The sequence below is a fragment of the Brienomyrus brachyistius genome, chromosome 1, assembly GCF_023856365.1.
Source record: "Brienomyrus brachyistius isolate T26 chromosome 1, BBRACH_0.4, whole genome shotgun sequence".
NCBI classification, from domain to species: domain Eukaryota; kingdom Metazoa; phylum Chordata; class Actinopteri; order Osteoglossiformes; family Mormyridae; genus Brienomyrus; species Brienomyrus brachyistius.
In genome coordinates this window covers 28,100,119-28,124,971 of record NC_064533.1, presented here as the reverse complement: position 1 = coordinate 28,124,971, position 24,853 = coordinate 28,100,119, and the positions used below count along the sequence as shown (strand labels likewise).

The window sequence follows — 24,853 nt, the reverse complement described above, 5'->3', positions numbered from 1 at the left end:
TGGAATCATAGAAACAACAAACCTGCCCCAGAGTACAGAGGAGGTACATAAGTCAATTTTGTGCTAAAGAAGACCTGCATTGATCAGCCAAATAAAACAGTGTAGTGACAAATTACAAAACACTGGAGAAGTGGTCTGTTTACAAAGATACGTGCTCAGGTTAATGTTCATTCATCTGTCTGCATAAACGAATGTGCAAAACTGTGGATGGAGTTAAGTCTTCTGTACAGCAGTTATTTGATTAATCAATAAAAAGGATGGTTCATTGATTGATTTGTTAATATAGCGCTCAGAAAGCAGTGTTTTTCTTAATATACACTGAACAAAAATATAAACGCAACACTTTTGTTTTTGCTCCCATTTTTCATGAGATGGACTTAAAGATCTACAGTTCATTCCAGATACACAATATTACCATTTCTCTCAAACATTTCTCACAAATCAGTCTAAATGTGTGATAGTGAGCACTTCTGCTTTGCTGAGATAATCCATCCCACCTCACAGGTGTGCCACATCAAGATGCTGATCTGACATCATGGGTAGTGCACAGGTGTACCTTATACTGCCCACAATAAAAGGCCACCCTGGAATGTGCAGTTTTGTCTCACAGCAAAATGCCACAGATGCCACAAGCATTGAGGGAGCGTGCAATTGGCATGCGGACAGCAGGAATGTCAACCAGATCTGTTGCTCGTGCATTGAATGTTCATTTCTCAACCATAAGCCGTCTCCAAAGGCGTTTCAGAGAATATGGCAGTACATCCAACCGGCCTCACAACCGCAGACCACGTGTAACCACACCAGCCCAGGACCTCCACATCCAGCAGGTTCACCTCCAAGATCGTCTGAGACCAGCCACTCAGACAGATAATGCACGGCCCCATGTTGCAAGGATCTGTACACAGTTCTTGGAAGCTGAAAATGTCCCAGTTCTTGCATGGCCAGCATACTCACCGGACATGTCACCCGTTGAGCATGTTTGGGATGTGCTTGACCGGCGTATACGACAGCGTGTACCAGTTCCCACTAATATCCAACAACTTCGCACAGCCATTGAAGAGGAGTGGACCAACATTCCACAGGCCACAATTGACAATCTGATAAACTCTATGCGAAGAAGATGTGTTGCATTGCATGAGGCAAATGGTGGTCACACCAGATACTGACCGGTTCTGAGTCCCCAGACCCCCAATAAAGCAAAAAACTGCACATTCCAGGGTGGCCTTTTATTGTGGGCAGTATAAGGTACACCTGTGCACTACCCATGATGTCAGATCAGCATCTTGATGTGGCACACCTGTGAGGTGGGATGGATTATCTCAGCAAAGCAGAAGTGCTCACTATCACACATTTAGACTGATTTGTGAGAAATGTTTGAGAGAAATGGTAATATTGTGTATCTGGAATGAATTGTAGATCTTTAAGTCCATCTCATGAAAAATGGGAGCAGAAACAAGAGTGTTGCGTTTATATTTTTGTTCAGTATATATTCTTTGTGATAATCTGTACAAAATATTTCACTTGGCCTTTGATCCCACAAAACTACTAAACATGGTGCAGGAAGCACCAGAAATTGATGTGTGTAGTGCTCTAAGTGGTAGTTAGTGCTCTAAGCGTTACCTCGTGCTCTAAACGGTACCTCGTGCTCTAAGCATTACCTCGTGCTCTAAGTTGTAGTTAGTGCTCTAAGTAGTTATTAGTGCTCTAAGCGGTACCTCGTGCTGTAAGCAGTACCTTGATCAGTACCGGTCAGTATTCCAGTGGATCATGGGACACTGAAGGTTTTGGGGAGATCCAAAATTATATTATGTTTATATATTTTTGTTGGCATCTAAAAAAGGGAAAGTTAAAAAAAAAACAGTAAAGTAAAAAAACGAATTACCACAGATTGCATTTTTTTCCACATGTTGTAATGTTTAAAAAGACCCTAAATGAACACTGTAAGTGGACTACTTGATTACTGTAAGCAAATGTACGGTATTTGTACAGGAATGATTCTGTCCCAAGCTTTTTGATCTATATAAGTGGTTGATCACTATAAGCATGATCACTATAAGCCCTTCCCCCTACGTACCTTTCCTGACTCAGCCAAAGATGAAAGGCATTTCGTAATTCCACAGAATCAATGTCATCCACAAAATGACTGTGCATGATTCACGAAATGCATTTCATCCATAAAATGACTTTATTTAATTCACAAAATGCATTTTGTCCATGAAATGACTCGTTAATTCATGAAATGGGTTTCGTCCACTAAATTACTTTCTTTCATTCACAAAATGCTTTCATCCACAAAATGAATGTGTATCATTTACTAAAGGAATGACTTCCTTCTGCCCACGAAATGCAAAGTGCTGATATCAATTCTGTTCACAAAATGAAACATCCCTTTTGATTTCTGTGCATAAAAGAAAGTGAAGTCTTTTCGCTTTTTTGGACAGATGGCAGCAAAAAAATTACTTGATTTTGTCATCAAATAATGCTTTCTGAGGCACAGAATATATATTATACACGAAAATGAGTGCTTGACACTTGGTGCCCCATATGTTTTTGCAGCATTCAAGCTGAACGCTAACACTGCCTCTCAGTTTTTCCACTCAATGGGAGGAGCCAAGTGACTTGCGCCTGCTATGACATCATGTGCGCAGTATGAGGAGCATAAGAACATCAGATAAGACAGTGACGATCTGGAAATATTTTACACTTTTAACAACAACTAGGGGGGCGGCATGGTGGTGCAGTGGTTAGCACTGTTGCCTCACACCTCTGAGACCCGGGTTCGAGTCTCCGCCTGGGTCACATGTGTGTGGAGTTTGCATGATCTCCTCATGTTGTCGTGGGGTTTCCTCCGGGTGATGACGAAAGTGTGCTTGGACCAGGATTAAGTGTAATGTAAGCGTAGGCCAGGGGGGCAGTAGTGCTCAGGCAGTGGCCAAGTGTGAGTAGTCTAAGCCCCGCCTTGCTCACCTCTAGGTTCACTATGACTTTGGTCTACGGAACATCCTGTCTGTGTTGAGGACGCTGGGAGCAGTGAAGAGGTCCAACCCCGAGGAACCGGAGAAGACTGTGGTGATGAGGGTGTTGCGGGATATGAACCTCTCTAAACTGGTACGAACAAATTCAATTTACTGTTTAGTTTTGCTTAGATAACATCCTGTGGACTTTAGGTTTGTATTTTGCTTTGACTGCTTAGTCACACCTGCCTAATTTGCTTATTACAATTTATAAGGTAAGTATTGCTTGGCTTTTACGCCTAAGATGTCTACCGTCGACTGCATCCTGGCACTGAGGGTTCTCATCGAGCACAAGTACGAATATCAGCAGAGGTTCTCTGCAGCCTTTGTCAATTTCCATAAAGCGTTTGACTTCTGCTGAGGACCTGAGCGGCTGGATCAGGCCGAGGGGACGCCCACGTAGCACCTGGCTGCAGCAGATAGATGGCCATTTACGGAGGGTGGGACTGGACCATGTGTCTGCCTGGGGGGTCGCAAATTAATTGATAAATCGATAATAATTTTATGATTGTTTTAATAGATATCAATATATTTAAATATTTGTCTGAAAGGGAATTATATCTTAAATAAAAATCAGCAATAAAAAAAAATCATTTATAATAACAGCAGCAAAATGCACAATGCATACTTCAGTAATTGACACACACAGATATTAGATATAAGTATAACAGGCCTGCTGTGTTTGTTCTGGCTTGCAGTGCATTAGAGGTTACTTAGCAATCATTGCATTTCTGAAACAAAGTAGCATGTCAGAGGTAGACTGTTGCTGTACCTTGAATACAGATGAAGTTGTTTAGCACGTGATGTAATCTGCAGTTACACAGCAGTCGATTAATCAGCCGGAGCGGATTAATCGTTATTACGTTATAAAACTTTGTCAACAGTCATCGTGTAAGACTTTTAAGCATGTTTCGGCTTCTAGCCAAAAGAAGGCCTTTTCCTTTGTAGAAGGGAAACTTTGTACAAAGATTAATTTCTGAGTTGGGTTGTTTAAGGCTTACATTAGGCGTATTTCCTGTGCCTTTTCAGAATATGAATATGCAGACTTTTATTGTGATATCGCATGCTAAACAAAAGGCAAATATGTCTGTTTCTTCTTTCTTCTCCCCTTTTCTACTAAAAATATAATAACCACATAATTCATTCTAACAAATAATGGTAAGGGGCGGCATGGTGGTGCAGTGATTAGCACTGTTGCCTCACACCTCTGGGACCCGGGTTTGAGTCTCCGCCTGGGTCACATGTGTGTGGAGTTTGCATGTTCTCCCCATGTCGTCGTGGGGTTTCCTCCGGGTACTCCGGTTTCCCCCCACAGTCCAAAAACATGCTGAGGACTTGCTAAATTGCCCATAGGTGTGCATGTGTGAGTGACTGGTGTGTGAGTGTGTCCTGCGATGGGCTGGCCCCCCATCCTGGGTTGTTCCCTGCCTCGTGCCCATTGCTTCAGGGATAGGCTTCTGGGATACCCAGTAGGATAAGCGGTTTGGAAAATGGATGGATGGAAATAATAGTAAGAAACTATTAATCTAAACTAACAAATGATGTCCTCACCGTTTTTCTCATGTACTGTGAAACTTGTCTATTGGGGTACCCATCATTGGACACGTCACCCACTCCTGAGGTGAACTTTGATGCTTTTCTATGATACTGCCCCATAGGGAAACGACAAGGAGAAAAAAAACAATGAAAGAATGCCAAGTACACATTTCACTGTGTGTGTAGAAAATGAAGTTGGCATATGTACACCTAGGGGGCACTTTAATAGGTATACCTGCCAACAGCCTGCTCCAACAGACAGACAAGCTTGTGATGATGACTCATAGAGCATGCAGACAGACTCAAGAGGTCCAGCTATTGTTTAACAAAGCTTTGGGATGTTGTGCTGTGCGTTGCACATATTGGTGTTATTTAAAAAAATTATAACAACAACAAAAACAAAACAAGCAAACAAAACAAACAAAAGAAGAAACATACAGTCAGCTTTATTTCAGTGGACGAAAGTCCATTGTTAATGAAAAAGGTCAGTGGAAAATGGAATTCTTTAGGTGCAGAAATGGAATATTTCCCACATCTTGTTGAATCCATGCCTTATAGAAATTCAGGCTGTTCTGTAGTTAAAAAGGGGTCCTGTCTGGCACTAGGCAGCTGAATGTAATGAGGTGGCCACTGAGTGTATACAGTACACTGCTTTGCCATGTTTGGTGTCGGAGGTTCCATTGATAATGCAATGTGGTTGTCTTTTTAAAGTCTTGGGGATTTTAAATCATATTGCCTCTGGAGGTTACGATCGCTAACAATGAAAAGCCCATGAATACAGACAGAATCCTTTCCTTTGCAGGGCAGAGTCCAAACATTTTTTTTCTTGTAGCCTCCAGTTTGGTTTGTGATACAGACCATTATTTCACTGAATTGAAATGTGCTGGGAAGAGCGTTCTGTTTCGCGGGAAATTGAATTATATTGTGCATTTTTCATAACAAGATTGCTTTGCATATTTTCGGTTGGCTTGGTGAAATCTAGATATATAAAGAAATTACATTACTGAAATGATTTATTTAGTTTTAGAAGGATTTTTTTGGGCAGAAAAATCACCTGGTACCTGTATGTCCAAGGGATAATTGTTTGGTGGTTACATTGTATTGAAGGAACCAGGGAGTCATTGCCGTGGTGAATCCTGATGGACAATTCGATTAAAATGCAATTTTTATCATGGACATGGTATTAAAAACATAGCTTATATTTTACCGCTGTCACAGTCATGTGTGTCTCTGTTCAGACCAGTTGATGATCCCTGGACGAGCATAAAATCACGCTATATGTTTTGCTTTCAGTTACTTGGGTGGGTAAGTTATCCACGAATGTCAGCATGGTATGAAGGTGCTTCTCCTGATGGGCTGCTGCTTTGTGCCCTTCTCAGGTGGATGAGGATGAGCCTCTCTTCATGAGCTTGATCGACGACCTGTTTCCGGGGATCACCCTGGACAAGGCCGGTTACCCCGAGCTCGAGGAGGCCATCTGCAAGCAGACAGAGCGAGCTGGTCTCATCGCTCACCCGCCCTGGGTGCTGAAGATGGTGCAACTCTATGAGACCCAGCGGGTCCGGCATGGTCAGTATCCATGGGTGATGCAGCCTCACCGGCGTGGCCACAAGGTCAAAGGTCATGATAGTTACAATGTAAATGACTGTAATGGGTATAGCATCACTGAATGGTTAATATCAGGAGTTTTTAAATAAGACCAGGTGCTGAACAGTGATTGGTAGAGAGACCAGCTAGGGGTAAATTTGGGCATTATAGCGGCAAATACAATGACAAAAGGGTACGAAATGTCAGTGGTATACAGTACTTAGAAATAAAATGAAGAAATAAAAAATATGTACATTACATCCTAATATGTGCAAGTAATAAACACAAAAAAAGCAAACAAAAAAGCTGTTAATGTCAGAAAACTTAAGGTTACTGGCAGTTTATATCTGCCTTTTATTGCTCAGCCAAAAAAAAATAATTTTTTTGTGGATTTTTCAGAACTACCTATTGTCCTTGCAGTGTGATTACCTAGAATTTTACTCTTTGGTAAAATTGTGTTCCTGGAAGAATGTACAAGGATAAAGTATGAAATCAATATATAACTTTTGGAAGAATGGCCTGAGAACCATTACAGGTGGCGTGTTAAGTTTACTAATGCAAATACGTATAACTTTTGAAGCAGGTTGGTTTTTCGTTGTTTCTGTTTAATCTTGTAAACCATGGGTGTAATTTTGGTTATGACTTTTTTTGACATAGGACAGGGGGCACGAAGGGGGTGCCTCTTGGTGATTCTTCATAAGTACATTTTCATACTACATCATCATGGATTATTGAAAAAAATGGGCACTTGGAGCATCAAAGGGGGGGGGGGGCACTTTCAGTCATCCAGACAAAAAGGGGCAGCTGCTCAGACTCCCTTCCTCCATGTGCCCGAGGATCTCTATAGCCACAGATGTCCTGTGCCCTTTGTTCAGGTATGATGACCCTTGGACCTAGTGGAGCAGGAAAGAGCAGCTGCATCCACACGCTCATGAAGGCCATGACAGATTGCGGGGCACCGCACAGAGAAATGCGCATGAATCCCAAAGCCATCACCGCCTCGCAGATGTTTGGCACACTGGATGTGGCCACCAATGACTGGACAGATGGCGTGTTTTCCACCCTGTGGAGGAAGACGCTGAAAACCAAGAAGGTTGGGATGAACGCTGGAATGATGGCTCTCATTATTCTTGTAGAGCTCATCAGAGGCTGATGTCGAACAGCAATGAATTCTGATTTGTGGGTCATTCAGAAGGTCTGGATATCACACAAATTGATGGTTGCCTATAAGCTGCAAATCAAAGCGTTATAGAGCTCATGTGCTTAGCAGTTACTCTGCACCAGTTTGGGATGTTTGGCATTTAGCAAAGCATGTAATTATGGTTAAAAACATGCTGCTGTTGGAGGCTGGCCATCTGGTCCACTTTGCTGACTGATATTTTATGCACCTGAATTTTACATCCAGCTGAATGGCTGAAATTGCTACAGGAGATTTTCTTTTTATTGGCCATTGTCGATCTATTTCGGGGGTGTCAGTAGGTCATTCCAACTGGGGAGTAAGTTTGACTGTGAGCTGCACCGTCATCCGTGGATTATAACCAGTGTTTCCACAATATAGGTGACATTACTGTTTGATGGCTGTTTAAGTTCCCCCTTTAAAACTCTTCAGCTCAGAACTGACACATTTATACATCTATAGATGATCTGCTCTTTTTATGTATTTTATTGTGGAAGTACAGCCAGCTTAAATAATTTTAAAGTGTGTCATTGTATGAAAGGTTTGCTTATCAACAAATCTGTGTTTTTGCCTTTCATTGACTGTTCAAAATAGGCTTCCTTAGTAATTATGGTAAACTTATGAAAAAGATGTAACACTCTCCATTTCATTTTCCCATCACTCTTTCTCATAATATCGTAATTATAATCGTAATCATATCAGAATTGCTATCAGTTTAGTTTTGCTGCCAAATTGGACCTGGCATGTCTAATTTGCCCATAGTCTGTGTCAGGGGCAGTTCCTGGCAAGGGCAAGATGGGAAATTGTCCAGAGTGGCATCTTCTAAGGGGGAATAGATATAGCAAACCCTTCTGGCCTAAAATTAACGCCGTTACACCCCTGCACCCAGTCAATTGCAATGACTGCTGGGGGTCTGGGGCAGCGCTGAAACTTGCCTAGGGTGCCACCTGGGCTTCGGGCAGTACTGCTGTGTGTGTGTGTGTTTGTGCCTGCACGATGGACAGGCAGCTCCTGTAGGGTGGTCTGTGCTCCGTGATGGACAGGCAGCTCCTGTAGGGTGGTCTGTGCTCCGTGATGGACAGACAGCTCCTGTAGGGTGGTCTGTGCTCCGTGATGGACAGACAGCTCCTGTAGGGTGGTCTGTGCTCCGTGATGGACAGGCAGCTCCTGTAGGGTGGTCTGTGCTCCGTGATGGACAGGCAGCTCCTGTAGGGTGGTCTGTGCTCCGTGATGGACAGGCAGCTCCTGTAGGGTGGTCTGTGCTCCGTGATGGACAGGCAGCTCCTGTAGGGTGGTCTGTGCTCCGTGATGGACAGGCAGCTCCTGTAGGGTGGTCTGTGCTCCGTGATGGACAAGCATCTCCTGTAGGATCTTTTGTGGCAGGTGCTCTATGGGAGAGGCTCCAAAGTGGCTTCAGCACTAGAAGGGATACATGTTTATGGGAAATATAGATTACTCACTAGAGATCTATCTGCCTTTTTCCAGGGGGATCATGTTTGGATAGTGCTGGATGGTCCTGTGGATGCCATCTGGATAGAGAACCTGAACTCCGTGCTGGACGACAATAAGACCCTGACTCTGGCAAACGGTGACCGCATCCCCATGGCACCCAACTGCAAGATCGTCTTTGAGCCCCATAACATCGACAATGCCTCCCCAGCCACAGTCTCTCGGAATGGCATGGTCTTCATGAGCTCCTCAGTGCTGAACTGGCAGCCCATCTTGCAGGCCTGGTTGCTGAAGCTACCTGCCCTGCAGGCTGAAACTTTGTCTGGCTGTTTCAACAGGAGCTTCCAGGTTAGAACCTCTCCAGCTGTCCTCTCCCTGTCAAATAAACTGTTATTCATTTGATTGTAGTTTTTCTCATAAATACATGTAAAAATCTGACTAATATATTGTGCGTTTAAATGCTTATAGTCCCTATAAGAAACATTTTAACAATCATCTTTTGTTTACGGAGGTCTTCTTACTTTGTGGCCTTGGTGTGGTTTTATGCGAAAATAGCTACAATAACTAGTTTCCTTGAAGATCAGCTCAGCTTTGTAGGTGTTTATAATTCCTTTGTTTAATTATAAATACATTTATGTTCACCTAATTTTTACCACCAGCTCCTTAAAGTGTTTATTCTTCATGTTCGACTATTTCAGATCTAAATGTGAAGCCAAATTTTTTGAGGACATTACTTAATAGTGATAGAAAAAAAATATATGTAAATGCAAAGACATGACCTGACACAATACCAGAACTTAAAAGGTTTCAATTCTCTTTTATGTGCAGTGTGTGCAAATCCTTTGCCAAAAGAATCAATATAATTCATATTAATGATATCTGTATCTATCTATCCAAACCTGTAATAGGATTAAATGTGTCATTCTTCTATCCAGCACTAAGAATAGCATTAATAACTATCCATCCATATTATGAAACCACCTGTCCTATTCAGGATCACAGGGGGTCCAAAGCCTATGGGCACCAAGCAGGGAACAACCCAGGATGGGGCACCAACTCATCACAGGGCACAACCACACATGCAGTTTGACAACTCCAATTAACCTCAGCATTTTTATGGACTGTGGGGGGTAAACTGGATTACACAGGGGAGACCTCACGACAACATGGAAAGAACACATGGAGCTATGGTGGAGACTCAATCCCCGGTCCCAGAGGTGTGAGGCAATAGTGCTAACCACTGCAGCACCATGCTACCGTTAATAACAAAGTAAAAGAATATCAGGAGAATAAAAGACCAGAGATGTGCAACAGAGTTCAAATCAAGTGTATGGTACATAAATAAAGAATGAATGTTACATTATAGCTGTCGATTAAGTAGTAAGTAGTCTGGTGACTTGGGGTAGAAACTCCTCCTGAGTTATGTCTCTGTGTCTGTGATCAGAAGGTCACCGGTTTGAATCCCATGCTTGGCAAAAAAGTCTCATTACTGTTGGGCCCTTCAATAAGGCCGGGGGGTGCTGAGTAAATGACCTGACCTTGCATTCGAACCCCACTTTTTGTGTATCTCTCAACGGAGAGCAAGATGTGAAACAAACTTTCCACAGTACATGTACGAATGACAAATAAAGTGTCGCTTCCTACATGGATATGTAATTTGTAGTCTAATTATCTCAGGACAGGGTGACTTGGTTTTAACTTGTCCGGCAGCTGACTTGTTTTCTGCCTGGTAGGTGCCTGTCTGCCTCTGCAGCATCATTAGATACAATCGCCCTCCTTCTTGGACACTATTACCACACACCAGCATTGTAGCAAAGCAGGAAATTGGTATCGGAACCAAACCCCTCTAATTTGTCTACACAGGATTTAATCAACTTCGTTTCCACTGCCGTGTCCCCGAAAATGCACATCCTGGAGTGTATGTACATCAAGCAAGCCATTGACCTTTTGCAAGTAAGTGAACAGACTGACATTTCCCCTTTGGCTGGAGGGCACATTGAATTTGACTGATCCATTTAGAAAGACAGCACCTGCTCTTGTGGAGACGGTTGCTAGGGAGATGTTTCGTCATTTCATCACTGGCAGCAAATTCCTGAGCAGGGACGGATGCCTCGTTTTGTAAAAGACGAAGCTGCTAATCCTGTAAACGGATGTTGACCACACAAGACATTATTATTTAGGAGAACGTTGCTGGGATGATTGTATGTTGCGTTATTAAATATATCATTGTTTTACCTTCAAACCTGCCAATGTTTCCTATGGGGGGAGGGGGGTTTATCAACTGCTGTTACGAATCAGGTATTCTTCAATAGAGTCAATAGATTTACAAAGTATAAAAATATGAATTTCTCAAAGGCAAACAGTTTTTCATGCAATTTAATGTTGTGAGCTTTGTGGAAAATGGCTGCTTACCATAGCACATTGTTTCTCAGTCAAGTCCTTGGGGACTTACAGCCAGTCCATGTTTTTGCTCCCTCCGAGCTCCTTAGCAGACAGTCCAACAAGCCCTGGAGCTGGGAGGCAGCAAAAACGTGGACTGTCTGTGGGTCCCTGAGGACCGGATTGAGAAACACTGCCATAGGGAATTATATAAACAACAGTGGTTAGACGGTGTATAAATTCGAATCTCAACCTAGTTTATTAAGTTCACGTAACTCACCTCAAGTCAGAAAAATGAGTGGAAAAGGCAGGTAATGATACAAAATCGAATTTTTGCAGCAGCAATATAGGAAACATAACAAAATGTGCCAGTGTGTGATATTAAAAGTGAAATATACACCCTGATATGAAGGCACCGTGAGCACCGCTGCGATGCTTCCCGTTGGGCTTTTACAGCACGGGCAAGAGGTGATGGATTGGAGAATTGTGAAAATTCATGAATCTGAAAGCAGAGTCCTTCTTTAATAGACGTTCTTCCTTCCATATTGTCTTAAAATAACGAACTACCTCAAACTACTGAGCATAGATCTAATTTAAGATATGACACTGAATTAAAGGTGCCATAGAAGGCATTTATTTTTTTATTTTCAAATTGTTCTCTGATGTTTACATGAAAGGTATGTGAATATGGTTTTGTCGATAAATGTCCAAAAGTGGTTTTACAGGCCCATTTACAACCTGATTATTTGGCACTAGAATGAAACAGGCCTGCGATGGGCTGGCCCCCCATCCTGGGTTGTTCCCTGCCTCGTGCCCATTGCTTCCGGGATAGGCTCCGGACCCCCCGCGACCCAGTAGGATAAGCGGTTTGGAAAATGGACGGATGGATGGATGAAACAGGCTTTTTTCCCTTTTTTGGTGGGCTGATTAATATGATAATGAGCTCTGCTCTGATTGGCTAGTTTACAGTGAGGCACTGTGATGCCTCACACAGAACCAATTTGCAGCACGTAACTATAACAATCCCAGTTCAGCTTAGACACAACGCTAGCATCATAACTTTGTTTTCAACATTGTAACAAAAACAATGAAATTATTTTTCGCCTCATGTCACAAATAATTTTATGATGCGAGTTTCGTCGTGCCAGTTTTATTAGGAACTTCAAACAGCAAGCTGAACAGCTTGTAAATGTGTTGTTTGTAATTCATTTGGAGTTCTGCTTTTTTCTGCAGTATTGATTACATATTTGTTTAGCTAACCAAAAGTGCATTGCAGGAAGTACAGAAACCTCTTGTCAGTGTCATAATCGCAGACTTCGTGATGTTGTTTACTACTCCCCTGCTAAATTGGGGAATTTTTTCCAAAGCATAGTTGCTAGCAACGTAATTAGCAACTTACACAGTTAGAACCGCGCGACTGAACGGTTCCATCACAAGTTGCTAACAGGAGCTTTACAGTAACGTACCCCTGACTTATTTATTAAAGATGAACGTCAGCCATGCCTGCTGACAGTTCGGTTTCTTGGGAAGGGTATGAAGAGTGTCGACATCCCCGTCACCAGCCTCCAAAGGCAGACTTACGCATACAGGCTGCTGTTTTCGCTGTTGTCCTCCGCTTTGTATTTCACCGTACCTGCAGAACTGCTTAAGTCCGAATGCTCATGTCCAATTAGCTTGAAAGTGAGTTGGGATTTGTCTTTACGGGCGTGGTTAAGGCTGTTATGTAACAGTCTAGGAATTTTGAAACAGCCCGTTTCACTCCTTCTTTTACATATTCAGGACTTTTATTTGAATGAGGGGAAAACAGTGTTAGAGATTCACGGTCTGTTATTTCCATGTACCGAACTCTCCTTTTTCAACCATGCCAAAATACAGTCAGATTTTCATTCTATGGCACCTTTAATAGGTAAAGATGCGGTACTTATGGAAATGAGAGCACGGATTATGAAAGGCAGACGTGATTGTGCGCTTGCAGGGTCTACTGCCCCCACTGGCGGAGGAGGGTGACGCGGCCCGCCTGCACGTGACGCGACTCTTCGTGTTCGCCATCATGTGGTCCGTGGGGGCCCTCCTGGAGCTGGAGGACCGGTCCAGGATGGAGAGCTTCCTGAAGTCCCACTCCTCCTTCCCAGAACTCCCAAAAACCCAAGGAGACGAGACCATCTTTGAGTTTGTGGTGAATGAGCACGGAGAATGGGAACACTGGTCCAGAAAGGTATGACTGGCCAGAACTGAAAGAATACATACATACATACATAGGCTCTCTGTTAATATATAAAAAATAAATGCACTGATAATAATGCGTTTCTCTGGCTAGCCTGAGGTATTTGTTATTACGTACAAATGTGAATGACTGGGTTAGATTTGTACAAGACGAAGCAGCTGCTTAAGACCCAGTGGCCAAAAGGGGATCTCTGTGTGATCAACCTGTCAGAATGGGAAGGAAGATGACAAACGACAGCCAGGTTAATCAAATTTTGGTTATGGCCCTGAAAAGGGTTGAGCTGGCTCTGTATATGAAGATATATGAAGGTGATGTTTGGAGTTTTTTTTCTTTAATATTATAGAGAGTGGTGAAACTGAGTTGCGTACTGTACAGACTTTAAATACAGGCAAGGGGGTGGGGGTGGACGGGGGTGTCCCTTTTTCAGGTTTTGAGTACCATTTTTCGATCTCTCCTCTCCTCCAGTCAGAAAAGTGTACCAATCTTTGACAGTCATTGTAAATTTACCCAGGAGCACATTCCCCCTGAATCACTTCCCCGGTCGGGTACCTGTCCCTCGAAAACTCACTGCATGGCACAGTTTAAATGTATAACTTGTTAATTCATCATCGGGACATGAGCCCCCATAACGTAGCCAAGGAAGCAGAGGGAGTCACTGCGTGACTTTACAGCCTCATTTATTTCACAAGCTCCAGAAAAAAAACTATATATTCGGTAATGCAGTGGAAGAATGTGTTTTAATCCCTTTACTGCAGTTCTTAATGAACAGTCTTCAATACTTGTCACTGTACAGCAGAATTATTCTTTTACGGGTATATTTGCCCCAGCTGCAGAGAGTTAAGGCATGTCTGTACCTCCTCATGCATAGGTCCCTGAATATATATACCCCAAAGACTCAGTACCGGACTACGCCTCCATCCTGGTCCCGAATGTGGACAATGTGCGCACAGACTTCCTCATGCAGATGATAATGAAGCAGGGAAAAGCCATCCTGTTGATTGGAGAGCAGGGCACGGCCAAGACGGTCATGATCAAGGTGCTTCTACCATCATCTCACTGTCTTGGACAAAATTCTCCACACCATACTGTAATATTTAAAAATGTGCCTGAGCTGGATATTTTGTTTTGCCTGTTTAGGGTTATATGAGTAAATACGACCCTGAGACTCACCTGACCAAGAGCCTGAGCTTCTCCTCGGCCACCCTACCCAACATGTTCCAGAAGAGCATCGAAAGCTACGTTGACAAGCGCATGGGTGCCACTTATGGGCCCCCTGCGGGTAAGAGGATGACTGTCTTCATCGATGACATCAACATGCCCGTGATCAACGAATGGGGTGACCAGGTGAGCAAAAAATCTACAGTAATTTATAAGGTAACATAAGGTTTGTCCATTGTGGATAACAGTAAGTATACAGTTTTGGATGAGTAACAGGTGGTGTGCTGATGAAGTGTTTAGCACTGTTGCCTCACGTCTCTGGGACTGGGGTTCGAGTCTCCGCCCCACCTCTGTCTGTGTCCGCCAGGGTTCCACGTATGTGGAGTTTGCATGTTCTTCCTGTGTTGCTGTGGGGTTTCTTGTGGGTTCGTTGGTACAAAACCATGCTCTGGTAATTGCCTGATTGCCTGTGGCTGTTAATGGTGTGCATGCCCTACAAAGGACTGGTGCCCTGTCATGAGCTATTCCCCGCCTTGTGCCTCTAAGCTTTGGACCCCAGTGACCCTGTGTGGGCCAGGTGGGTATAGGAAGAGGATGGATGGGTTTAATAAGTAAAATACTGCCATCATTCCAATAAATTTTAAAGCATCTTTACACAAAATATATTCTCAACATCCTTATACAATATACTCGCCCTTTGCTGTAGCACCGTATTTTGAGAATCCCAAGTTGAAATGTGGTGAAAACCTGCAAATTGGAACCGTTTGCTATTTTATGAGCAAATTATAGGACTTATTTTCAGAAAAACAATAATGTAAATGAAGGGGAAAGGCAACAGTTTTGTTCACTGAAGGCTAGTGGATGAGTTCAACCAAGTGGAATATTTACCTTCAAATTATTATATTTAAAATTTACCACATGACAAATGTACATGTTTCTAGACAGAAAGGGATGACAAGGTATGCATTTTTCAGCCAAGCTACATGCTCTAAATCTACATAATATTAGTCTGTTTACAGTGCAAATCCGGAAAATCTGTCTGCTTTAGGCTTTGGGGAAACACATGTGTGGAATTAGTGCTACCAAGATTGACATGTTCTGAAAGTAGATAAACAATGAATTATTTATTTATTCATTTATTTACTTACTGTGATGAACAGGAATACTTAAATGACACTTCTCTGCACTATACATTTATAGGAGTTATATAATATGCAGGTTACATTTAATGTTGTCCAATTTTATCCCCATACTGATACCAGAATGGTGTTAGAACGTTATAAACAGTACAGAGCAGTCTAAGGCGATCAGAGAAAATGGCGTTGAAATTATTTTCATCTTGGTGTAAAACTATAATATTATGTCTTTCAAAGTGGGTCAGCTTAGGCATTTCAAAGCCTCTCTTTAAGTCAACCCAGTATTTGTTGCTGTACCATTTCTTCCTGTACCATTCTATCCATCCATCCATCCATCCATCCATTTTCTACTGCTTTCCTGGGAGCAGCTCGCAGGGGCAGTAATCCAGGCCGAGATGCCCAGACCTCTCTCTCCCCAGCTTCTCCAGTAAGAGACCCAGGCGCTTCCAAGCCATGCGAAAGATATAATCTCTCCTGCATGTCCTGGGTCGGCCCTGGGGTCCCCTCCTGGGTGGTCGTGCCCAAAACACCTCCCAAGGGAGACACGCAGGAGGCACCTTAGCCCGAACCACCTCAGCTGCTTCACTTTTTTGCCCCTGCTGGATGTCCGAGCTCCTCAGCCTGTCTCTGAGCCTGGCCCAGGGACCCAGTGAAGAATCTCATTCAATACACCAATGTATTCTTTTGACTCAACCACTAGCACACCATGTCTGGCTAATCAATACCACATTATTTAACTAATTTTGTTTTATTAATTAATTGAGCTGTTGGTGAAATGGTTAGGGATAGTTTTGGGAACTGACGTGTTGATCTTCATTGGCTCTCTTTGCTTCCTGCCCCCTGACAGATCACCAATGAGATCGTCCGCCAGCTGATGGAACAGGGGGGCTTCTACAACCTCGACCGGCCGGGGGAGTTCACCAGCCTGGTGGACATCCAGTTTGTGGCGGCCATGATCCACCCAGGCGGGGGTCGTAACGACATCCCACAGCGCCTCAAACGGCAATTCAGCATCTTTAACTGCACCCTGCCCTCCAACTCTTCCATAGACAAAATCTTCCACACGGTCGCTCAGGGCTACTTCTGCCCCGAGAGAGGTTTCCCACCTGACGTGTGCACCCTTGCGGGGAAGCTGGTGCCCACCACCAGGAAGGTGTGGCAGGCCGTCAAAAGCAAGGTAATAGTGTGGAAGAGATTGATCGTGAGGCCTCAGTGTCGAGATCAAGATTTGACTTTCATTTGTTACATACGCTAACATGCACTCTACGTGTGTGGAGTGAAATGCTTTCTACACCCAAAAAAACGAAAAACCTAACACAAAGAAAAATTAAGATCAACATTATGTAAACTAGGGTACCTTACATGCAAATGCACAGTATCCAACTCGGCAAGAAATCTGGCTTTGTGGTTGGGATAGGCTCCCTGCAACCCTTAACATTTTTAGATATTTAGCAGATGCTTTCATCCAAAACTAATGAACAACTGAGAAAGCAGGGTTAGGGTCCCTGGAGCAATTTGGGGTTGAGGGCCTTGGTCCTTCCTTACAGAGACAACATGCCGCATGACCCTGAGATTTAAAACAATGACCTCCTGATCATAGGCACAGTATGCTAACCCACTGAGTCACCCCCTACCGCCCAGTGAAGTGGCATCAAACACATATCGTTCTGGGAAGATTGAAATGAACTGACTGCGCATGAAGAAATATTCCAAAGTACAAACATGTGAAGCTTAACAAGCAGGCAATGCTCAGTAAAATCTTAGCTAATAGGTGAAGAACAGCATGGTTCCCCAGCATAAACCGGTACAAGATGCCTTCAGAGTGAAATTCATTTGTAGAGTTTTTCCGGCCCATTGGCATTGGGGGTGATCACTTGGATATTTAATGACTGTCTAGCTATCTGCCTTACAGATGCTGCCGACACCTGCGAAGTTCCATTACATCTTTAACCTGCGGGACCTCAGCCGCATCTGGCAGGGGGTCCTGAAAGTGACGGCGGAGGTGTGCCAGAGCCCAGAGGTGCTCTTCGCCCTCTTCCAGCACGAGTGCTCGCGGGTCATCGCCGACCGCTTCACCAATCAGCAGGACAAGGAGTGGTTTGATGCTACCGCGGAGAAGGTGAGTGATTAGTGTTAATGAACACCCAAGGCAAGAGGGTGAGAAAATACCCCAAAAGTGTTTTAGCATAACAGATAAAGATAAAAAGTGCACATTTAATTAAAATGTAGGCAGTGACACGTGTATATTTTTATTTATTTGCTTTGGTTATATACAGTATACATATTATTTTTTGATCATTTTTTACATCTTTTGCTGTTGATTTGGAGTAAGCAGGTCTTTATTTATATCTTATCACCTATCCTGGTCACATTGGTGGGGGGTTGGTGCTTATCCCAGGCAGCATAGGACACAGTGCTGTGGACACCCTGGATGGGATGCCAGTCCATGGCCGGCTACATACAAACGCAAATGCGCGTGTGCCAACACACACACCCACACACTCATGTTTGTATTCATATCTTTGTGGGGACTGTCCATCCATTTCTATGGGAAAACCCCTAATCCAAAAAATGTTGACCCCCCCTACCCAGCCCGAACCTTAGCCACAAGCAATCAAATTAAATACAAGGCTTTTGACAATTTTAGTTTTTGATTGCAGTCACAGATTTTAATATAATTGAGTTTGCCTTTGTGGAAACTGAGAAATTGGTTCCCACAACATAAAAATAGCAGGTTTTTGTGACATTGTGGGGACATTTGGTAACCCGCCCACCACACACACACAGGCACACACTCTCACTATAGGCAAGTTAAAGATACCAACTAGTCTAGCTGCACGTCTTTGGACTGCAGAAGGAAACTCAATTACTAATATCTGTGTACAGTAAATCATATTTAATTTAGAAAAAAAAACCTACATTTTTTCTACCTGTTTTGAAAAACAAATTGAGTTTTGTGCAAATGGAAAGTAATCCCCCGTATTTGGTTTAATATTACTCGATTGCTGTTGACTCCCACAGCATTCCTCCAGCTCTGATATGTCGTTTTTGTTTCACCCTCTGTTTCTACAGATAGCGAGAGAGGAGCACGGCGCCTCGCTGGCCGCAGACTCTCCTAGGGACTCTTACTTTGTGGATTTCCTCAGAGACGCCCCTGAGGCCACGGGAGACGAAGCCGAGGAGGCTGAGCTGGAGGCGCCCAAGGTGTACGAGCCCGTGCCGTCGTTCGACGTCCTGTCGGTCCGCCTGGGCCTGTTCCTGCAGCAGTACAACGAGGCGGTACGAGGCAGCAACGTGGACCTCGTGTTTTTCCGGGTGAGACTCCACCACCTCCTTTAGGTTTTCCGAGTCGCCCTCTGAGGTGCAGAAGGGTGTACAGCGTGTAGCTACAGCTCCTGTCGTTCAACATGCAGAATGCTGTACTAACAATTCCAAGTGTCAGATTTATTCATTAAATAAATGTGTGTGCTGTGGACCCAGCTATATCAGATGATAAATAGCCTGCAGCGGCAATGGGAATATTTCATTTCAGCAACTAGAGAGTAAACAAAAGAAGACAAAGTAAAACTGTCAGTAATTTAAAAGTTATGCAGTCAAAGCTAAATGATTAATCATGTGGAACATGTTAACATAATAATATGTGAAGTATTTTTATAGGTAGCACAAGGTCAAAGCATAAAAAGTACATCATATTTATTATACGGGGTAATTCTCTGTGAAGTGATCATCTATTTCTTAAAACGGTAACGTTTAATATTGTTTGTTTCATGCATCATCCTCCTCTCACCACACGAACAAAACCCGGGTCTCTGCCTGAGCGAGAGGGCAGTTTCTCCACAACAACTTCATCAAACAGGCTGGTGACAACGATCACGTATGACGCAGATGCCCGGAGGGAGGGATTATACATTATAGAGCCCCCCCCAATTACGTCTCGAGTGGAAGAACCCAGCAGGATTTTAATAGCTACTTGATTGGGGCCAGAACATGTGGCTTTAAATGCTGTCAGGGGCACATTATACATATGAATCCATATTCAGTTTGGGCTGATTAATTCGCAAGCTGTTTGGCATCTCTTTAAATGCTGCCGAAATTCGCTTTGTTTTTATTGAGTTGCCGTCAGGTTATTTTTTGCTTGGTGTGCTCAAAATGGGATTCTAAAATAAGGCGTCTAATTGGGGTTTCAGGTGTGGGAATTGGGGGGAGGCCAGAATGGTTTAATGTCAGGAGCACCACCTTATGTAATGGGAACATCTGAGTTATTTTGTACTGTAGAATACTAAGGCAAACTGGGAAAGGTGTTTGTCTTGGTAATGTTCACTGCCAGAGTTTGTCTTGGTAACATTGTACAACACTACTCAGAAGAATGCATCACCATGAAATTTAAAATAACATTCTACATTAATAAAATATCTTCCAGGTTGTAACAGGACTGGATGTTTATGAAAAGCGTTGTCTTTTTGATGTGGGAGGCCTTAGAATGCACAGCCTGTACAGTGCTGTACTGTGCAGAAATTCAGCCAGAACTAAACTAGCAGTGCAGTGTGCATTGTACTGCCTGAAACGGTGATCAATATTTGTACCATTATAGATATTCCTGCACAATGCATTTAGTTTGGACTGGAACTCTGTGGAGTACAAATTACATGTAATTTCCAGAAGCAACTATAAAATATTGTACGGTAACTGGATGTAGCATATAAATTTTAATCAGAATATTGTTTTATTAACCTCAATGCTAAAAACTGGATGAAAGTAACTGGGCTTCTTCCCACCTCTGGGTACCCGCTGCTTGATCATGGAATGAAAATGGAAAAAATGGACTTAACCGATGTAGTGTCAGTCTGACTCCAACAGTGCTATAAAAATGTAAATCGCCTATAATTGCAGGCAAATACAGGCCCTGTATACTTTCAGAGGGCTGTGTTTTGCCTGAAGTGATCAGACCTGCTGGTTAGGATGAGCGACCTTTGTGCAGTGTGGTGCAGAGGCTCAGTGGGAAACACACCCCAGGCTGGACGGCGTAATTCCACCCCCATTCTGTGTCTCATAATGTGAGTGTGTGTGTGGTTTGCGACGGACTGCGGCCCCATCCAGGCAGTGCCCCAGCCTCATACATTCTCAGTAGGGGCTTCAGGTATTCTGCGACCTTTTTGCACAAACTGCTGTACTTATCTCCTACCTTGCATTTATCCCTCTCTGTTTTGTATCTTGTATCTTGGATTTATTATATATCTGAGTTGTGCCCTGATTGTTACTTGATGGTTGTCATGGTGCCTCCAACAGTAGCAAGCTGTGCCAACACAAATTGCTACTGGCCTTGGTAATGTGGCAGCAAAGATCCCAGTTATGATTCTTACCCTGTATCGGAGGGATCCCATTATAAAATGAAATTTTAAAAAAGGCATTAAGGATGATTACAACCAAAAAGTAACCAGTGAAGAAGGATGTGGAACATGAATCACTTCATTTTCTGTGAAATTAGCATTGATTGAGTTGATTTAATTAGTTTGACAAAGTGAGAAATGCAAAATTGTATGAACTGGTATAAATACTGGTTGGTAAAATGACAATAAATGACAATAATAAAACCGTTTTTGTGCTGCCACAGAAAAAAAAAAACACTAATAAAAGATATAATGAAAGAGTTTTATACATGAATTTTAGTTTTCCTGGTGTAATATTGCCGTGATATTTGAGGATAACTGTACCTTCCTGCTAAGAAGGCCGTGCGGATGCAGGGCCAACAGGTGCTAGCTGACCACTCCTGCTTTCTCTCCCATCGACAGGACGCCATGATCCACCTGGTGAAAATCTCCCGCATCATTAGCACGTCACAGGGAAACGCGTTGCTGGTGGGGGTGGGCGGCTCCGGCAAACAGAGCCTCACCCGACTGGCCTCGTTCATCGCTGGCTACCAGAGCTATCAGATCACACTCACCAGGTACAGCGCGGCTCACCGGGACTCAGCAGGATAGATTCCCACAGACACACTCCTAAATCTTGTGGAAAACCTTCCCAGAAGAGTGGCAGCTGTTATAGCTGCAAATGGGGGACCAACTCCATATTGATGCCTGTGGATTTTTTTTTTCTAAAAAAATCATGATTAAGTAAACAACAGGTTCTTTTATATATTATTTCCTAGAAACATCACACCATAACCTAACTGGAAAATAGGAAAATGCATACACCATTTGTACAAATGTTTTGAGACAATTGGCCATTACACATACAGGAACTTTTATGACATCCCATTCTAAATCAAATACTATTAATAATTTGTCAAAATACAACCCCACTTAATGTAGTATACTCCATTATGTACTGCAAATACATCTATGAGAGAGTAATATAAATTTACTTTACACTTGTTGGTTGACACTCTAATGTCTACCGTCAGGACGTACAACATCAGCAATTTAATGGATGACCTGAAGTTCCTCTACCGCACTGCTGGTCAGAAAGGGAAGGGCGTCACCTTTATCTTCACAGACAATGAGATAAAGGACGAGTCCTTCTTAGAGTACCTGAACAACGTGCTGGCATCCGGAGAAGTATCCAACTTGTTTGCCCGGGACGAGGTGGATGAGATCGCACAGGAGCTCATCCCGGTGATGAAGCGCGATCAGCCCCGCCGCCAGCCCACCCCCGAGAACCTCTACGACTACTTTCTGTCACGGGTACGGAGCAACCTGCACGTGGTGCTCTGCTTTTCGCCGGTGGGGGACAAGTTCCGAACCCGAGCGCTGAAATTCCCGGGCCTGATCTCGGGCTGCACCATGGACTGGTTCCAGCGCTGGCCCCGGGACGCCTTAGTGGCCGTGGCCCAACACTTCCTGGCCCAGTACCGAGTCGAGTGCTCCGACGAAGTGAAGCACAGCACTGTGGGAACCATGGGCACTTTCCACGACCTGGTAGCTGAGAAATGCGTTGAGTACTTCGACCGCTTCCGGCGCCAGACGTACGTCACTCCCAAATCCTACCTGTCCTTCATCGAAGGCTACAAGATCATTTACTCTGAGAAAATAGCCCATGTTGGAATGCTTGCAGAACGTATGAAAACAGGTATGGCAACAGTTATGGATGGAAATAACCTTGAATGAAATGTGCATAGTGATTTACGGATGTTACAAAAAATGTATGAAGTTTATTTAATGTTAAAAAGACACATGTATTATTTAGCTGTGGCAAAAAGACTCACAACAGATGTATAATAAATATGATGTATTAATATTTTACTTGTGAAGAATATTTCACATTATTTCACATTAGTATCACCATCCTACGTTAACTCCATCTAAATTCATCCATTTAAAGTCTTCCATTATAACATTGTGACAGCAGATGTTCCTCAGACTTGTGGTTTTCTGTTATTGCCTTCTGCCCCTTCATGAGAATGGGCTTTGGTGTGAGAAAGTTACGGCACAATCCAGTCTTGTGTCCTCTTACTACAAATGTGAACCAGGTTTCTGGGAGATGTGTGGTTCTGTACCCATGATCAGAAGGTTGCCAGTTCAAATCCCATGATCAGCTGATTGGTTCCGTCCTTGGGCCCTTGAACATGGCCCTTAAACCCAAAAGGTCAAGGGACTATCTGACCCTGATTTATATGCTGTACAGTACTTAGCGTAGGATAAAAATATCTGCTAAATATATGTAAGTCCAAAAATGACAATAAAATAACAGCTGCCCAGTATGAAGATAAGTAGGTTGAATGGAAACACAATGAGGACCTTCTATGAATGTACATTATATTCTTAAGGTCTGGCCAAGCTGATGGAAGCTGAGGTGTCTGTAAATCAGTTGTCCAAAGAGCTGGCCCTGAAGGAGAAAGACCTCGAGGTAGCATCCCAGAAGGCAGATGGCGTCTTGCAGGAGGTGACCGTAAAGGCCCAAGCGGCTGAGAAAGTCAAGGCACAGGTGCAGAAGGTGAAAGACAAGGCCCAGGCCATCGTGGACGAAATTGAGGCAGACAAAGTGGTAGCAGAATCCAAACTGGAAGCGGCTAAACCAGCGCTGGCTGCGGCCGAGGCGGCATTACAGGTGAGCATTGGCTGCTCGGAGGGGGACGGGCCAAGATTGGTGGGGATTGGCCATTCAGAGGTGGGCAGGTGGATGCTGGTGAGCATTGGCCCTTTGGAGGTGGGCGGGCCAAAGCTGGTGAGTTCTGTCCACTCAGAGGCGGGTGGGTCGAGGCGGCACTGCACGTAATGATTACTGACTCATATTCCACCCAGACTCTGTACTGGAAATGTCTCAGGAAGATAGATAGACAGTCTAGCATCATTTATTTATATGATAGCTTAGAAATGAAACACTACATTTTTTACAAATGTCATCCAAATATCCAAAGATGTCTACCCTACATCTAGTGTACATTTTTATGTATTAACTATGTTTTAGTAATTGACTTTCTTTTTTCACCATTTAAACTGGTTTTTAGCATTGGTAGGTGTGGCTAAAATGAGGCCATTAAGCAGAGCCTCTATACACGTGATCTAGGCACCGAAGGCACAAAGCTATGATTTCTTTAAACAGGATTTGCAAGGTTTGGTAATGCAGTGTGGGGTCACACTAAGCCTGGGGGGTTATCCGTGGGGGGAGAGGGCTCATAGCCCCGGCAGGGTGAGGACACAGTATGCTCATCATTTATTAATGCCAGCCCACCTAGAGGACAATACACTCATTCAGCCACGAAAGTAGCTCCGGCAAAATAAGAAAATAAAAAACGTAAAAAAAAGTCCCACGTCTCAGCCTGTCCAATATGCAGCCTTTCGGTTTGTGCCCTGCACCAGCCGGCTCTGGCAAGTGACCTTTCGGTGAATATCACGCCAGCCTTTCGGGACCAAATGGTCTCTATCTCACTCATGATAACCTGCGAAATACGACGAATGAATCCCACAGTGATGCCTGCCATGGAGGGGGCTGGCTGACGGCCAAATAAAGAACCAGGGCGATTAGAATTCAGTACATGGGATAAACACACACAGACACGCACACACACACACACGCACACACACACACACACGCACACACAGACAGACACACACATGCACACACAGAGGTTTGTAATTATATCTTCATTCATTTTTGGGGGCAAAACTCTAATCCCAACCTGACGACCTTAACCCTAACCCTAACCCATAAGTAAGCAAACAAAATACAAACAAAAAAGTCTTTTGACACTTTTGTT

At 43.5% G+C, this 24,853-nt stretch overlaps 1 protein-coding gene across 1 annotated transcript in view; it reads left to right on the top strand.

Moving 5' to 3' along the window:
• Positions 1 to 24,853, top strand: part of dnah5l (dynein, axonemal, heavy chain 5 like) — a 108,853-nt gene that overhangs the window by 38,985 nt on the left and 45,015 nt on the right. Inside the window, exons 46-59 of the mRNA XM_049025218.1 lie at positions 2,974 to 3,108; positions 5,930 to 6,119; positions 7,013 to 7,230; positions 8,800 to 9,111; positions 10,627 to 10,716; positions 13,118 to 13,357; positions 14,235 to 14,402; positions 14,504 to 14,710; positions 16,508 to 16,837; positions 17,573 to 17,779; positions 18,733 to 18,975; positions 21,450 to 21,604; positions 22,061 to 22,725; positions 23,423 to 23,703. Coding sequence (XP_048881175.1) covers positions 2,974 to 3,108; positions 5,930 to 6,119; positions 7,013 to 7,230; positions 8,800 to 9,111; positions 10,627 to 10,716; positions 13,118 to 13,357; positions 14,235 to 14,402; positions 14,504 to 14,710; positions 16,508 to 16,837; positions 17,573 to 17,779; positions 18,733 to 18,975; positions 21,450 to 21,604; positions 22,061 to 22,725; positions 23,423 to 23,703 — 3,441 coding nt within the window. The remainder of the gene's footprint in view (positions 1 to 2,973; positions 3,109 to 5,929; positions 6,120 to 7,012; positions 7,231 to 8,799; positions 9,112 to 10,626; positions 10,717 to 13,117; positions 13,358 to 14,234; positions 14,403 to 14,503; positions 14,711 to 16,507; positions 16,838 to 17,572; positions 17,780 to 18,732; positions 18,976 to 21,449; positions 21,605 to 22,060; positions 22,726 to 23,422; positions 23,704 to 24,853) is intronic.